The sequence below is a fragment of the Camarhynchus parvulus genome, chromosome Z (genome assembly GCF_901933205.1).
Source record: "Camarhynchus parvulus chromosome Z, STF_HiC, whole genome shotgun sequence".
NCBI lineage: Eukaryota > Metazoa > Chordata > Aves > Passeriformes > Thraupidae > Camarhynchus > Camarhynchus parvulus.
In genome coordinates, this window is record NC_044601.1 from 37211533 (window position 1) to 37228885 (window position 17353).

Below are 17353 nucleotides of genomic sequence, written 5' to 3' on the forward strand. Positions count from 1 at the left end.
AGTGTTGCTCCAACTTATTAAAGTACCATAGTTTTTAAAACTAATCTTGCTTTTTGTTCATGCAGTCTCCTACAGTAGTGTGTAGCTTGTGCAAACGGGAAGGTCATTTAAAGAATGATTGTCCAGAAGACTTCAAGAAAATTGAGCTGGACCCGCTGCCACCACTGCCACCCAAGTTTTCAGTTATTCTAGATCAAGTTTGTGTCCAGTGTTACCGTAAGTTTTTTCCTTTGAATATTGTGCCATAGAAAAATAATCTGAAAAAAAAACGTAATGCCCACTGACTAATGGTGTTATAAGGTGACAGTTTATTTCCTACATTGCCTCCAACTCTTAGATACAATTCTACAATTTGGCTTAATGGTAATGGCTCTTTATAGAACTGCTGAGTAGTTTTTATCTAGAGAACTAGAAGATGTTCAGATTTTTCTTCTGGCTGGTTCATTACTCATACAGGAAAATTACATTTTCTGAGAATCTAATTTTGGGTGGAGTTTTTGACTGATGCTTTTTCAGTATTTGTCTGATTTGAATTATGTTGACTGTTCCTTTACTTGTAGTTTTCATAAAAAAATACTTCAGTATTCTGGAAAAAATTGTGAAAAAATACAGTTTTGTAACATTTCTCCACTTTTGTTCTTTTCAGAGTGACCCAACTTTCCTCCTTTCTCTCTCGCCATTTCTGACCAGACAAAATGCATTATTTGTCTAATTAATGTTTTTCTTTGAGCAGGTATTTCTCTTCTACTTCATCCTTGCTTTCGTTCCTTCACATGTGAATTTTCTCTTTCTCTTTCCCTTCCCCTGCCCCACTGTAAACCCCTCTCGATTTTCACTTGAATCTTTGCTCTTCATAAAAAGTGTTGCCTAAATTGTTGTCTTTTTTTTCTTCTTTTTTTAAAGATGATTTTGCTCCAAATATAGTGGAAGATCATGCTCGGGAACACATAAGACAAAGCTTGGAAATCTTCATTAGACAGGATTTCCCAGGTAATTAGGTCATTTTATCTTCGTATTTATATTTTTGATTGTTTTTACTTGAGTGTTTTCCAAGAAAATATAATTTCAGTATAATAAACACTTTAGTTTTGAATATTTAACCCATATTGTTGGTCAGCATTGGAATGCCTCATTACATTAATTTTTGTTCTAAGTCTTTTCAGACTTTTTTAAATTTGAATTTTTTTCATTTATTCATATATAGTACACATTATTGGGAAGGAACAATGGCAAGTTAAGGAAGAAACAATCAAAGCAGAAGTGGAATAGTTTTACATTTGTTATTTTAACTTTATTAATCAGACTTATTTTTGTGACTGCTCTTAGAAGTAACAAGGTTATTTTAGTACTTCCTACTGAAACTTACTGGCCTTGGAATATTTTAAAATATAGGCACAAGATCTGGCCTGTTCACAGAACCTAGGCATTTGATTTGTTTTTCCTTTGTTTTTTTCTGGAGTTCTTACCTGTAACACCTAGACTTCAGTTCATGGTCTCTTAAAATACAAAAATTTTTTTTTTTGGCTGGAGCCAGGTATATCCCTTTCCCTGAGAATCTCTGTACAAAACATTTTTCAGTCAGATGTCAGCTTGAACCTCAAATCATCATACTGATGATCAAAACATGCTGATGATTTAATTACTGGAAAACCTAACTTGTTTCTGGATTTGTCAGACTACTTATTTGAATCAATAATAGTAGAGATTCTTTTCTCATAAGCAAAGTTGATCAGAAAGTTTTCATGTACTACAGAAATACAATGTTTTCCCACCTGTATTAGAATACATGCAGTGGTTTGCAGCTACATACAATTTGAGATTCTGTGTTATATATAACTTGATAATTCTTGTTGATATATGGCTGTATTGCAACCCATGCCTTACAGGAACCAAGCTGGATTTGTTTGGCTCCTCAAAAAATGGCTTTGGCTTCAAACAAAGTGATCTTGATATCTGTATGACAATAGATGGTCTGGAAACTGCTGAGGTAGGTTCAGATTTTGGTTTATGGTTAAATAAATGCAGAATTTTGTTATATTGTATATCTAGCATAACAAATCCATTATTTTATAAAAGCTTTTAATGTTAGAAGGAAATACTAAGGTACCACTGAGGCAGATTATTTTGGGGGTGACTACTGTTGCCCTAGGGTTGAGTATAAGAATGAAGTAGCCATTTTTCTCCCAGATTCTGCATTTCTAGCTTTATTTGTGCAGATAAGTAATTCTTGATTGCATGAACAACTGGGAATGGGAAGCAATTGAAGAGCACATCACTCTTCTTTCATGCCGAATATCAGCTTTTAAAAAGTTTCCATTATTACATTATCAACTGTTGATTTTACATATGCCATTTTGAAACAATTTCTTGTATTCACATCATTCTGCATAACATGAAACATTTTATTATACAGCTTTAAGCTTAAGGGCACATAATAAAAGGTTGCCTAAAATACTTGCAGCAGATACGCCTTTCAGCTTTTTTTCTTAATGTCTTAGGGACTTGATTGCATCAGAATCATTGAAGATTTAGCAAAAGTTCTCAAGAAACAGTCAGGTAATTTTCTGGAAAATTAAAATTAGTGATTATGGTTTTGTTACTTCATTTGCTGTAGTGACAGTGTTCTGGGGGGAGCACTGTGGGTGAAAATCATTAAGATACAACTAACATAAAAGAGTTAATGTTAGTAAGAGTGAGGTTGAATATTGTGAACATTTGGATTTACTTTTGTTTGTATATATAGGTATTCAAGGTTATAGTGTTATTGGACCACATCTGATCTGGACAGATAGTATGCTTATAACTTACACGCATAAAAATAATGATTTAAGACTTGAGGCTTCAGTTTAATAATTATGTACTTGTATGTAAAGTTGATAGTAAAAGATGTTCTGATACAAGTCTGCAGTGTGAATCCTGTTTTTTTCTACAAGAAATCATGAATTTTATAGTGCTCGTTTTGCTGTCTCTCCAATGAGTTGTAATGAACTATCATTTATGTCTTAAGCTTATTTCTCTATAAAGAAATTCTATACTCTTATTTAGACTGCTATTTATTTTTTGAGGGGGCTAAACATAAATTTATATGAACTATGTTTATCAGATTGATCATGTTTGACAAATTTCTGAAATCAGTGTTAAAATGTAACTGAAATACAAATTTGGGATCAACTAAGATTTTATTTTGTAACCTTTTGGCTACAGTTGGAAGTTAAGTGATACTGTGTAGCACTGTATTGTAGCCATGCAGTAATAAAACATTTCCTCCTAGGTTTAAGAAATGTCTTGCCTATAACAACTGCTAAAGTCCCAATTGTCAAATTTTTCCATGTCAGAAGTGGTCTTGAAGTAGACATCAGTTTATATAATACTCTGGTAAGGTTATCTCCTTTTTTATTTTATGTTGTGTAACAAAAAACTGAGAATCTGTTTCTTGAGACTGAAGTGATTGTTTGGTTGAGGTTCAAAAAGCAACTGTTTCCAGTTACCTGTTGCAGTTTTATGTTTCAAAGAAACCTTTTTGGTTTTGTTTGTTTGACTATGAATGAGTCAGCTGCACAGTTGTGATTTCAGAGTTGTCCTTCCTAAGGGTTGTCCTTCCTGAGAAAATCTATTAGTTTTTCAGTAATAATAAGAAACATAGTGGTTTCGGTATTGTAAGTCTTTCTCAAATGAGAGTCAAAATAAACTAACTTGAGATTTTTTAGACTCTTCTTAGCATTATGGCTCTTGCCTAGCCTTGAGAATTGAAAGAGTGATTTTGAACCCAGCTTGCCTGAACTGTAACATACTAGAAAGTAAAAAAAAAAAAACAAAAACAAGCCACAAACAAAATCAATCCATGTGTTCTTGGCCAAACTTTTTAGAAACAGATTTAGTTTATTTCAATGTCTCTAATTTTCAAAACCCTGTTCCTTGAAACAGCGAAGGAAAGTTAAGTTGTAGAGACAATTTTTAAGCTTTCTGAAGGTTTTTTATGAGCTCAAAGGGAGTCTTGAGGAGGATAACCACTAAGCGTGAAAGTGTTCTCCTTGAAGTTATGCTTTCATATGTGTCCATTGGTAGTTCTTACACATCTGGACTGAAATCTCTGGGTTCAATAGTTACCTTCTACCAAATATTCCAAAACTGTAGTAGGAGATAAATGCTTCTTGTTTTGAAGTATTATTCTGTGAATGCTGCTTAGTACCGCTTCCATACAGATCAAGGAAGTTGATAGGCCTTTAAAAGAGCAGGTGATAACCTCATTGTTGAGTGCTTCCTTTCTCAATATATATTCCTACTACACAGGGCTTCACATATGTATTTCTTGATTATGCACCTTAGAGTTTATCTTTTTCATGTTTTCAGCTTATTTTCTTCATAATTTCAGAGCTTCTTTATTTTCTACATGACTTCCTTATTTTTGTAGGCCTTGCATAACACCAGACTTCTGTCATCATATGCAGCTATTGATCCTAGAGTAAAATATCTGTGTTACACAATGAAAGTCTTTACAAAGGTAAGTATGTTTCAGGCATTCTAGAAGCAGTCGTTTCTTCAGCAAGGGATGATCACCATGAAAGATAAAATCATGATTCTTTTTCTAGATATGTGACATTGGAGATGCATCTCGAGGTAGCCTGTCATCTTATGCGTATACTCTTATGGTGCTTTATTTCCTTCAACAGAGAAATCCACCAGTCATCCCTGTTCTTCAAGAGGTACAGTATATTGTAAAGAAACGAGTAACTGTGCATGGTATTGATCAGAAGAATGTCAGTGCTGAATGTGAAAGGCTCTTCTAATTGCTTTTAATACTACTCTTTCAGATCTACAAAGAACCAAAAAAGCCTGAAATTTTGGTTGATGGCTGGAATGTATATTTCTTTGATAAGCTAGAGGAGTTGGTGAGTAAATCAGGCTAATTGGAAATGTGGTCTGTAGCTTGGCAAATGAATAGAAATTCCTTTTAAAGACAGTGTTCTCTAATATAGAGGTTGAATATTGTGGTTTAACCCCAGCTGGCAATTAAGCACCACACAGCCGCTCTCCCATTCCCCCAGACCCTTCCCTGGTGGGAAAGCTAATTAAAAGAAAAAAAAAGTAAAATTTGTGGATTGGAATAAGAACACTTTATTAATTGAAACAAAATAAAATAATAATCCTCATACTTTTAATTGTTACAATGATGTTAATAATAACGGTAGTAGCGGTAGTAGTAATAATGGTAGTAATTAAAAGAGAGAGAGAGGACTAAAACCCAAGAGAAACCAGAGATGCCCAACACAACTGCTCAGCAGCTGCTGACTGATGCCCAGCCCATCCCTCAGCAGCAGTAAGTACCTCCTGGCCACTCCCCCTGAGTACCATGTAGATGGTATGGAATATCCCTTTGGCCACTTTGCGTCAACTGTCCTGATAGTGCTCCCTCCTGGCTTTTTGTGCTCCTGCTGGCTGGCAGAGCATGGGAAATGGGGAAGTCCTTGACCTTAGGGTAGGTACTACTGAGCTGCAACTAAAATATTAGTGGGTTATCAGTGTTATCACCATTATTCTTATGCTAAATACACATCACAGACTATACCAGTTACTGAGAAAAAAATTAATTCGATCCACAACAAATGCAGGAATGGAAGTGGAGTAGTAGTGTTTTGAAAATCCTATTCCTGTGTCATAAAGCTTTAGGAATATGGTCAGTCGTAATTCATGTCTGAAAAAAAATAACTCCAAAATCTGACAAAATAGATCACAAAATTATTTTAAGCTGTTAAGGAAGATTAATTGTTCTTTGTCTCTCTGGATGAAGGTAACTGCTACCACCTGTGTATCTGGTCATACCTGGTTAACTCCTTTGAATAGTTTTGTTTTATACAGACTCATAAAGTGAATTGATAAATTCTTAAGAGGCAAAACCTGGTGCCAGAAGTTCTATTAATTGTCCACTTTGGTTACTAATAGACTAAAAAATACACTGTTTAAAATCAATATTGGATTATGAATGTAAGTTATGAAAGGAAGTATTCTAATGTAACTCCATTGTTTTTCTGTATAAAATAAATGTTGAAAACATATCATGAAAATCATGAAAATGTGTCATGTAAGTACTGAATGTAACAATATTTTTGTCATTTTAGTCAGTTGTTTGGCCAGACTATGGGAAAAACACTGAATCTGCTGGGCAACTGTGGCTGGGACTTCTCCGATTCTACACAGAAGAATTTGATTTCAAAGAGCATGTCATCTGCATCAGGAGAAAAAATCTGCTTACAACTTTCAAGAAGCAGTGGACCTCCAAATATATTGTAATTGAAGGTAAAACCATATAAAATACAGGAATATACAGAACTTCTTTAATGAGAAAATTTTGCTTTTTTCGCAGGGCTTATTTATTTTTCTATTACTAGATTATAAATTTTTAAATGCCCATGTTTTGAAAGCATCTCAGAATTGCCATTGAGTTTCAGTAGTGCTAAACATTATTCTTAAGAGGTTTTTGGCTACTGAAAAGAAGCTGCAAAGCAAACTTCACACTTTTCATTGTTAAGTAAATGGCAGAAAAATAGATTCAACAAAATCCTTTGGCAAAGAAATTAGGCGTAATTCAGTTGAGGTGTTCTCGAGTACTAGGTTTAGCTGAGCGTGTATTCACTTAAATGATTCAACTCTGTATGATTACTGTTTATTATCACTGTGCCCTCTGACAGAGAAAATGCAGTTATATATTTTAGAAATAATCTGTAACCTGTTTTCTGGCCCATTTCATTTTCATGGAAAGAATTTCTACTCTTTTGTCTGCACATTGAGGAATGCCTATCATGTTATTTTCTACAGATCCCTTTGATTTGAGCCACAATCTTGGAGCTGGATTATCAAGAAAAAGTAAGTCTTCTGTTAACAATTTCAGTTACAAAGTGAAGATCTTGTCTTCGATATTATTTTACATTCTAGTTTGATATTTAAATGATTATTTTGATTTGGATTTTTTTTTCTTCCACAGTGACAAATTTTATAATGAAGGCTTTTATCAATGGCAGAAGGGTATTTGGTACCCCTATAAAAATATTTCCTAAAGAATACCCGTCAAAAATGGTGAGTTACTTCTAAGAGGAGTATGTGTGAGCTCTTTGGCATATAACTTAGCATTTGCAGGACTATGGCTACATCACTGTCAACTCTTTCTCTTAAATTTCCACACTACTCTAAATATCGTGGAAGTTACCACTGAGTACTGTTTTGATGTTACTTGCATGTAAAATATTTTGGTATGCAGAATACTAGTCAAGTCAGAGTTTCATTGTACAGATTTATGTATTTTAATCGAAATCAAAACCACCTTAGCATTTCTTAAAACTGCGGTCTTATAACAATGTGCACACCTGGTGGTGAGTAGGCTGCCTGTCAAAGAAGAGATCAGTGGCTAGTTAATTCATTAGATCTTTCAGGGTTCAGCTACAGACCGCAAGAGTATTCCTTTCTGTAACTCTTACTGTTGTTTTAACACTTTTGTATCTGTCTTGGTTTCCAGGTGTTTGGATTTTCATTTTAAATATATGATTTCTTCTACAGGAGTACTTTTTTGATCCTGAGGTTCTAACAGAAGGAGAATTGGCACCAAATGATAGATGCTGCAGAACTTGTGGTAAAATTGGCCATTTCATGAAAGATTGTCCCATGAGACGAAAGTGAGTATAGTATTGGCATCTGTGTGTAACTTTTTTACTTAGGTTTGTTTAGGAAAGATTGGGATAGTAATGCTAAAAAAACGTGTACCTGCTGCAGATTATATCATAACCTGAATTAAAATGTGTCAGTACCTCTTTTGGCAGTGGTGGATAGTGTTGCTGCAGAACTGCTGAAGTATCAATACTGACTCTCCACTTTGTTAAATAAGAAAGGAGAAGTCACAGAGAATCTAAATAATCTGTAGAGCTGAATAACTGTGTGCTGTGAAAAGTACACATGGATATATTCTGTATTTTTATTTATTTAATAGCTTCTACTACCAGAATTTTGCTGCTCCTAGCAAGGCATGATTTTGTCAAATTCACAGAATCATGCAATTCCTATGAAAAGCAAGGCAAGAATATCACAGCATTACTTTTCATAAGCACACATGTATGAGAACAATGTCCTGTTTTACATCCAAGAGAATGCTTCCTGTCCCTGAGTAGCCAAGTCCAATATTCAACTACTCTCTTCTGGCAGCAGATGAATGGCTACGTGGCTTTTGCTGTTCGTCCTCTTATGAAATGCCTAAACCTAAAACTCATCCTTTAATTTTTATTTTAGTTTAGTTTATTTATTTATTTTATTTTATTTTAGTTGAGACAAAGCTCTTTAAAGATGTCATGTCTAAAAAACAGTGAAGTCTTAAAAATCTTTATGCTCACTTGTAAGGTGGATGGAAAAATCTAACCACTGTTTAGAATCTATTTATGTTAAAAGCTGTCATTAGAAATCATTTGCATTTTCCTAAGTTTAAAAAAAAAACTATTAAGATCATGTTGGTTGAAGTGGCTGTTCCACTACACATTAGAGTCTTGTGAACTTACATGGTTGATGCTGTTAATTTGGCAATTTACTCAGCTTTAGCAATTGCAAGCACAGTAGCTGATAATAGTTTGAAATTAAAGAATGCTGAAGGTGGTGTGAAAGTCTTCTCAACATCCAAACTGCTGTCTTAGATCTATGGATTTTTAATCTTGCATTCTGAAGTGAAACACCACTTCATTGCACATACTTAGCTACATTCTATACAACATTAGAGGAAAAGTAAATGGGACTGTGCAGAACAGAAATGCCCTGTGGGGTAAAACCACTGATACATTTGAATCCTCTGTTCAGCCATTTATTGCAAAAGGGAGTGCTGTCTTTGAAGGGAAAACTAGTTGTTTTCTGTAGTCTCTTCTCATGCATTCCCTCAGCATCCGGAGTTGCTGTATAAGAGATGTTAGAGCACATACCTGCCCTGCTCTGCTAATGCTCATTTGTGGACTGGACTTGTTTATGATTCTGTCCTTTTAGTTTTGGGTTTTTTTTCCCTGTGCCTGATTCTCTTGGTCTCCTTAGCAGTCTTCTATGGCAACCAGTTTTCTAAGTGCTCTGACTGATCTGTAAAACAGTGCTTTCCCGTATCTGTTTAAAGCTAATCTTAATCATCCAAGAACTTGCTGAGTGTGCATTTAAATCCATTTGCCTGTGTCCCTAACAAAGATGTTAAATAATATTGGTTACAATACAGACCCCTGAAGAACACCACTCATCACTAGTGTTGACATGGATATCAAGACATTGACCACAATGCTTGAAGTGAAACTATCCAGCCAATTACATATCCACTGAGTGGTCCACCTATCAAATCCATCTTTCCATTTTATAGACAAGGATTTTGTGTAAGACAGTGTCAAGTGCTTTACAGAAGTCGAGGTACATGTTATCAGTCACTTTCTTTACCCACCATTTCTGTAACCCTTATTTATAGAAAATACCAGATTTGTGAGGCATGATTTGCTCTAAGCAAAGGCATGTTGGCTGTCATAAGTTGCCTCTGTGTTTTCCACATGCCCTAGCATAGTTTTCAGGAGGATCTGCTCCATGATCTTACCAGGCAGAGATGAGACTGACCAGCCTATAGTTCTGCAGGCCTTCCTTTTATGCCTTTAAAAAAAAAAAGAAGCTCACCTTGAAGCTCATGCCATTCTTTTGCCTTTCATTCAGTTTTGTGAAGTATTTTCCAAGTTTCTAGCCATTAGCAATACATCCAACTTGCCAAAGGAGCCTGGTATCACCTTCAGATTTGGAGATTTCACTCCTGCCTCCTTCTGTAGTCATGTATGACGTTGTTAGATGAAACAAGTCTGATAGTGGTAATGTTTCATCATTACTAGACCTTTAAGTCACATAGAATGTTAGAAGCTTCTCTCAACAGAAGAGACATTTAGAGTGAGTATGCAGTTTCAGAAGGAAAGAGCTGAGTTCTGGTTGAGTCTTACAAATAGAAAAAAATCCAGAACTGTAGCCCTATTTTTTTGTACTTCTTTAGCATTTTGCTTGATGTTTCTTCTCTTCCATTGTATGCAACTTGAGCAGCCAGATTTTCAGTTGTTCTTACATTTTTTGAGTTACCATTATTAGGATTTAGGACGGTATTATCATCTAATTGTAAAGTTAAATTATTAAATACATGTAACATCATGAGTGATGAAGTGGAGCACTGTTTGGTGGAAGAGTCAAAGGAAAAGTATGGCAATTCACTTTATTTATCCCGCTGTTGAGTCTGTGTGTGAATGTAAGGAGTCTGAATTCTGCGGCACTTTTCTGCTCCTGCAGACTAAGACGGCGTCGTCATTATGAAGGTACACAAAGGTATGGAGAAATCAAGGAGAAAAAAAGCAACGAGAACAAAGAAATGCAGAATAAACCAACAGAAAAGGAGAACTTAATCAAGGAGGGAAAGTTGCACCTGTGTACACCTCAGAAGAGGAAACTAGTGAGGGTAATAGTGGAAACTGGGAGAGAGAAGACTCCCAGGCAATCAGCAGAGAAATGGAAGCGCCTGGAAGACAGAGACGTAAGACAAAAAAGTTGTTTTATGTGTGGAAGAGAAGGTCATATTAAAAAGGAATGCCCACAATATAAAGGAGTTGCAGGTATGAAACTGATAAAGCTGAGTAGTTTAAATAGCACTTATGGAGTTTTTTTATATTTTTAAGATGGTCGACTAACTGATAAGGTTTTTGTATCATGTAAATGTGGGGGTTTTTGTAAAGTAGTCACATTTAACTATTTTCCCTTCATCTTCACCTTCCTTTCAGAAATGTGCTGTATCCTGGGAGATTTGGCATGGTTTCTCTTAGCAGATAAGATAGTTGTAATAAAAAGGGTATGAGTATCAAATATGTTGAAATTGCTTTAATTGTTATCACAATATATGAGTTTGCCAACATTTCAAATTACTGGAAGTTTCTCTTCCAGTTCATCATAATTGCAACAGAAGCTAGTGTTACAGCTCTTCACATTACCTAAACCAGAGTGATTCTGTACGACCCTGAAGTCAATATGAAAAGTGTACAGATTTGCTCAGATTGAGTTTTGTGAATAAAATAATGTTTTTGATTCAGCAGTTGAAGGGATACAGAAGTTCATCTTATAGATCCTGACTGACAGACCTGAATGAAACACTGCTAAGCAAAAGTATATAATCATCTAAGTCATCTTTCAAATATGATTGATCACTCATCATTTGTGGTGTGAAGGAATACCTTCCTAAGAGAAAACTGAGACTTAAGACAGTGGGTGGTATTTGTGATTAGTTTCCAAAGGAGCAAAGTATCACTGTTTCCCTGTAGGTAAACCTGGGTGCACTTAATTTCAGGCTGGAAAAAATTTGTTTTACAAATTAGTCATAACTTGACCTCTTAAAGGATCAGATTGGTGTCTTTTATATAAACATATTTTTCAAGCCAGCTTTTCTCTACTTGCAGAAATATCCTGTCTGCCTTAGATCAGGAAACTCTTCATAGTCAGATGCATTTAGTGGAAGAGAGCATAGAACTGTGTTAAAATACTGGAAGAGGGAGGAAAATGGTGCAAGTATATTCAAAATTGTGAATATATTTAGAGGTATTCTTACTTTGATAGACTACTAGAAGTACTGGAGGGACAGAAGAGTTGATTAAAAATTGAAACCATGCTTCATTCAGCTTCTGACCTTTCAAAGGTGTATGTCAAGTCTAAATTTAACTTTTGAGTTTGTTCATCTTTGACCTTGTCTCACTAAACTTCTCTTCCAGCCATTCTGTTTGCTGTGATACTGAGTCTCCTAAGGTGGAGGGGAATATGCCTGACTGTTTCATAGTCAATCAAATTTAGCATTCATCATAGGAGAACTATTATTAGGCTGCACAGTATATATGTCTAAAATAGTACATTCTGCAATAGGTGTTTTTATCTATTATTTATATTTTGGGAATCAGTATGTTCCAATTTGAAAGAATTGCTGTAGGTTGGGCTTCGTCTTTTATTGCTTGCTTAGTGTCTCAAGTGTTCTCCCTAGTTGAATAAAGTACTACAAACAAATGGATCAAAGAGTCCAGACTTCACTCTGCATTGCTGCATTTTGTGAGACTATGGACACTTCACTTACCGCCTTACCTTCATTCATTCAAAGTTCCCTATCTCCTGCTGATTTTGGAGGAAGATACAAAGATTAATTTATTGTAGGTTCCTAGCTTAAATGTATGTCTCCACATTATGTGACTTTTCCATGTTGTAAAATAGAGGAAAATAACAATATCCCACAGTCTACATTTTCTGATTCTAGATAGATAATATTTTGGTGTTTTTCTGTTTTATGATAAGTGAAATGGAAACTAGTTTCCAATTAGCAGCTCCTCCTTATGATTTTTTCAGATGGCTCAAAGTCAGAAGTGTTGTGCGGGTCCCCTTCTTTACCCACTGCTGTCAAACATGCTGGTAGATTAAATCAGGTAAATACCAAGTGCTACTTTGGTTTCATCTTTTACTTTTTAGATGTTTTAAAGCCCATATAAAGTAATTAAGAAAAGCTTTACCTAAGCTTTCAAGGAAAAACTTCTATGTTGTGAAATCAAATACTTCAGTTTTGTTGGTTTATTGATATGTGTATGTTGTTTATAGGGAGTGCTTATGCATGAAGAAAAAAAGAAACAAAAAGGAAAAGTATTTCTGAGTCCCCAGTCAGGTTTGTATATCTTCATTTCAATTCAGAAACTATGTGTAAAAGCTTGGCCAGCAGGGTATGGGCGGGGATTCTGCCGCTCTGCTCTGCTCTGCTCTGCTCTGCTCTGCTCTGCTCTGCTCTGCTCTGCTCTGCTCTGCTCTGCTCTGCTCTGGTGAGAGCCCATCTGGAACCCTGCATCCAGCTCTTGGGTCCCAGCACAGGAAGGACATGGAACTGTTGGAGCCAGTTCAGAAGAGAGTCACCAAAATGATTAGAGGGATGGAGCACTTCTCCTATGGAGAGGCTAAGAGGGTTGGGGTTGTTCAGCCTAGAGAAAAGAAGGCTTCAAGGAAGGCTATTGTGGCCTTTCAGTTGTAAAAAGGGGCCTTTAAGAAAGGTGGGAAGAAACTTTTTAGCGGGGGATAGTAAGGGGTAATGTTTTAAAACAGAAAGAGGGTCAATTTACATTAGACTAAAGAAAGAAGTTTTTTACAAGGATGCTGAAACACAGGCACAGATTGCCCAGAGCGGTGGTGGATGCTTCACCCCTGAAAACATCCAAGGTCCGGTTGCATGGGGCTCTGAGCAACTTGATGTAGTTGAAGAAGTCCCTGCCCATAGCAGGAGAGTTGGACTAAATGACCTTTAAACCAGATCGTTCTATAATTGTATGATTCTTCATCAGTCCTTATAGAAACTCGAGCTAATTTGCTGAACACAGTGGCAGCTTGAACAGGCTGAAGCCACCTAATTTTTTAATCTGGAGAAGTGTACAAATTTTGAGTTTTGTATTTGAAGCAAAACTTGGGCATAACAATTCTGTGCCTTTATATCATTGACTCTGGTGGATTTATTTTGCGGCAGGGTATGGTGGAGTTGTATCAATCTCTCCTGTTTCAGCTTACATGGGGTTGGTTCTCTGATTTTTCAGGGACAAAACATGGAATGCTTTCCTGTGAGGATTTCTTGCAGTAATTGTCTAGAATAATACATGATAAACTAACTTAGAGATTATCAAACTACATCCTTGGTTGCTAAAATGCAAACAAGTTAAAAATTAAATTTAGAAGTAGCGGTGAGATTGTATTATAAAGGCCTTTATGTACTCTTTCTGACTCAGAAATGTTTTGCTTTAAATGTGTGATTAACAATGTAGCTTCTTTACTGCAATTTCATACACTTACTAGCAAGTATAATGAAGATTTTAAGAACGGCTGCTTTTGTTTTAATTACAATTTCTAGTACAACTCTGCAAACCTTTCAGCACCATGGGTATATAATACACTAATCTCTCTGCAGTTGGAGGGGGACCTAATTAGTTTTCTGAAGTTTGTGAAGACTTGACTGCAATTAAGTATCTCAAATTAAATTATCAGTTTTGTTGGGAAAACACATTTTTTTGTCTTTGCTGGTAGCCTTTTGCAAATCTACATTTGGGGATTTTGTAACCCAAAGTGGTTTGTCATTAGGTGTTTAGTTCAAGAAAATGCTAGTTCTCAATTTTGTATCTGATTATTTCCTACTGTCCTTTAGCATGTAATGATCTTAAGTTGTACTGTGTGTCCTTTCATTGTAGCTTGACTTGAGTGATTTTCTCCTTTTTGTTTCAGTTCGTTTATGTCTTTTTGGGTTTTTTGTGGGTTTTGTTTCTTTTTTTTTCTATTTTTTTTGTTTTGTTTTAGTTTGGTTTTGTTTTCTAAAAAACCAACAAATAATACCTTTAAAGCATTATGCTTTTTTCTTCCCAATTTAGGCAGCCTTTCCAATAAATACATGACTCAGGGAAAAGCCTCACAGAAGAGGACCCAGCAAGAATCATGAGGGATATTAAGCACTGATAAATTGCAACACAGGCCCATCATTCACTTAAAAGAAATGTCTTTGGCTAAAGCCTCTGAATTCACAGGACAGCAGCATAGACAACCTTCAGCTTAAGTTCAATGAAATATGGGTGTTTTCTTTTAGATTGCTAGTATAAGCAACTGTGGATTTTAATACAGACCCCTGCTCTTTATAATAGATTGTTTGAGCATTTTAATAGAAAGCCATGATGTTTTGTATTTGTTTACTAGGTAATGCATTTAGAAAAGGGCAGGTACTAAAAATGAACTGTTTTCAGGGTTTTGTTGTTCCACCTAACCATTTTAAACTGCACTAAAACTATGTGCTAGCCAAATAAATTATATTTTCTTCAAAAATGAATTTTTGAAGGAGCAAATGATATTTATTAATGTTGATTGTTTACTGAATCCTTGTGTAAGTGTTTGAGATGTTTGTAGACTGCTATATTCTTTTTTATTTCTCCAGAGAACTAAAAAGATAGACACTAGTCATCATATGTTAAACAATCTCTGGACAAGCAGTGCCACTGAGATTTTGTGGGGTTGTTTTCTGTTCTGTGATTTTATGGGAGTTTATTTGCTGCTGTGCTCATGTTCAAGAAAGAAAGAAAGATGAGGTAACAGGTCGGTCCTGTTTTGTTGCTGCTAAGAATCTTTTTCAAGGCCTTGGGGATACAGACAAAAATGCTTTAAGAAATAGAGGTATTATATTTGGCAACTGGGGAAAAATACATGTCCGTTTTCATAGAATATGAAGAGGATCCTTGTACCAGTCAAGAATTTACATTCATTAGTAGTATGGACTTGAGTTTTACTTGAATTCCTTCCAGAGGATGGTAATGCACCATCTTACCTTGTTCAGAGGAGAAATAGTTATGTGTTAAAATTGAAACCACTGTAATTTATGAATCTGAAATAAATTAAAAGAAAAAAGTGAAAATCAGACTTAAGTTTCTCTTTTTTTTCCTGAGGTTGTAGTTTTCAATATTCCTGACATGTAGAAATGTAGAATTAATGCTAATTTACTATAATTATCTGGATTTAGAACCATCATGTTCAATTTTTTTCCCTACGTATTTTTATGGAAGCTGAAAGCTAGAATTGCCAAAGGGGTCTTAGAGAACTAGCATGCTAAGTCTTGTTCTGGTTTTCACCCATCTGAAGCCAGCTATCTATGAACTTCCAGATGTGTTGCTTTCACAAATAATTTCTTCTGTGTTCTTTCCTAAAGACATTTTCAAGCATATTACCTTTGTGCTTTATTTAGTTTTTTAGCATATTACCTTTGTGCTTTTTTTAGTTTTAATAGAGTTACATCCAATTTTGCTGGTGGGATTGAAGTGTATAAACCTCTTCTGAACCAGGTGCATACTCTGTCCTTCTTAATGATATGGAGGGACAGGCAGTTGTTTATTTATGCTGCCTTTTTATTGGAAAAAAGTGTTGTCATCATATTTCACAGAAATTTCAAATGCTTTTGATGTCTGTGTTTCCAAAGCTGGAATATGTTTTATGCTGTGAACAGTAGGTTATCAGTGCTGAGAAATTTAGAAATATGAAGGTTTTTCAGGTTTGCAACACAGTTAACTGTCTTAAACAGGTAAGTCAATGTCATTTAGCTGTTTAACTTCGAGATCACACACATACATTTTCCCTAATGTAATTGTTCTGGTGAGGTTTCTTTCCTAGCTATATTCAAAACTGCTTCCCCATCTGTTAAAATTTTACTTAAAGCTTCCAGGGCTTGAAATAGCTGCTTAGAATGGGAGTTTTCTAGCATGGAAAGTTGTTGGCTTTTTCTTCCATACAGATAACTTATAAGTATTTCTTGAAATCTAACTTGAAGTAGTTAGATTTTAAAACTGATTTTTGCATTTATCTTGTCTGGGTGAAGGCAGTTTTTCTAGCCCATGTTCCGTCTTCCATATGGAGATTGATTCAGCAGGCAGGGAACTAAGGATTGATGACTGGAGGCATCCTGGGGAAAGTTGTGCCTGCATAGTCGAGTGCAAATGATGAAGGAGGTATTAGCTGCATTTGTACATGAGCTTCCCCACTTAAAGTGTACTGACTTCAGCTTTCAGCCCAGTAGTGCATTAAACCACCCCCTTGTCCCTAAGTAGGACTAGTTTAGTTGAGATGCATGCTCAAGATGCATGAATTATGTGTGAAAAGACACACTCTTTGTAGCTAAAAAAAATACAACATTTTATTCACCTGCTATCTTTATATTTGAAGTAGTAGTACTGTGCCTCAGTAAAGAGCATAATTATGTATGTAAAAACACCTAACACATCTGACATACTACCAAGGTCTTCAGAACTACTAAGCCCGGAATCAGGGAAGTAAGTGAGGTTATGAGACTCAAATGTGTTTCTTGTGTTTGGACTTCATTAACAGGGATTTAAAGTATTATCTAGCATATTTAAGGATGCTGGAATGTGGAAATGAAAAATGAGTACTTGTTTACCTTCTGGCATAGCCATCATTCAACTTAAAGTAATGGCATGAGTCTCCCTGTACCAAGGCTGTTGGGGTTTCTTCAACGTCAAGTCACTGCAGCCTCCAGGCGTTGGGGAATGGCAGCTCAGTTCATCCAGCAGCTTTCACACTCTCCTCCCACACTGCCTCTGCACCAGGCAGGGATCAAGAAGGGCAGCTGGGCCCTGACCACTGCATGGCCATCCTCTCACTTGGCCCCAGACTGGCATGAACCCAGAGGAAAGGGCAGGATCCTGCTCAGCAGGAGGGCAGACACGTGTTGTCTGTGAAGGTTCCAGGTCCTCTGCACTTCGCTCACGGATTTGTCCAAACTGAATTACTCTACACA

At 35.8% G+C, this 17353-nt stretch overlaps 1 protein-coding gene across 1 annotated transcript in view; it reads left to right on the forward strand.

The window, feature by feature from the left end:
- TUT7 (terminal uridylyl transferase 7) overlaps positions 1-15468 on the forward strand; it is a 33476-nt gene extending 18008 nt beyond the window's left edge. Inside the window, exons 14-29 of the mRNA XM_030968638.1 lie at positions 66-216; positions 904-990; positions 1887-1987; positions 2499-2556; positions 3272-3375; positions 4412-4501; positions 4590-4703; positions 4812-4889; positions 6117-6294; positions 6814-6861; positions 6980-7071; positions 7549-7664; positions 10312-10631; positions 12394-12470; positions 12640-12703; positions 14436-15468. Coding sequence (XP_030824498.1) covers positions 66-216; positions 904-990; positions 1887-1987; positions 2499-2556; positions 3272-3375; positions 4412-4501; positions 4590-4703; positions 4812-4889; positions 6117-6294; positions 6814-6861; positions 6980-7071; positions 7549-7664; positions 10312-10631; positions 12394-12470; positions 12640-12703; positions 14436-14503 — 1746 coding nt within the window. The 3' untranslated portion in view covers positions 14504-15468. The remainder of the gene's footprint in view (positions 1-65; positions 217-903; positions 991-1886; positions 1988-2498; positions 2557-3271; positions 3376-4411; positions 4502-4589; positions 4704-4811; positions 4890-6116; positions 6295-6813; positions 6862-6979; positions 7072-7548; positions 7665-10311; positions 10632-12393; positions 12471-12639; positions 12704-14435) is intronic.
- The last annotated feature ends 1885 nt before the right edge of the window (positions 15469-17353 follow it).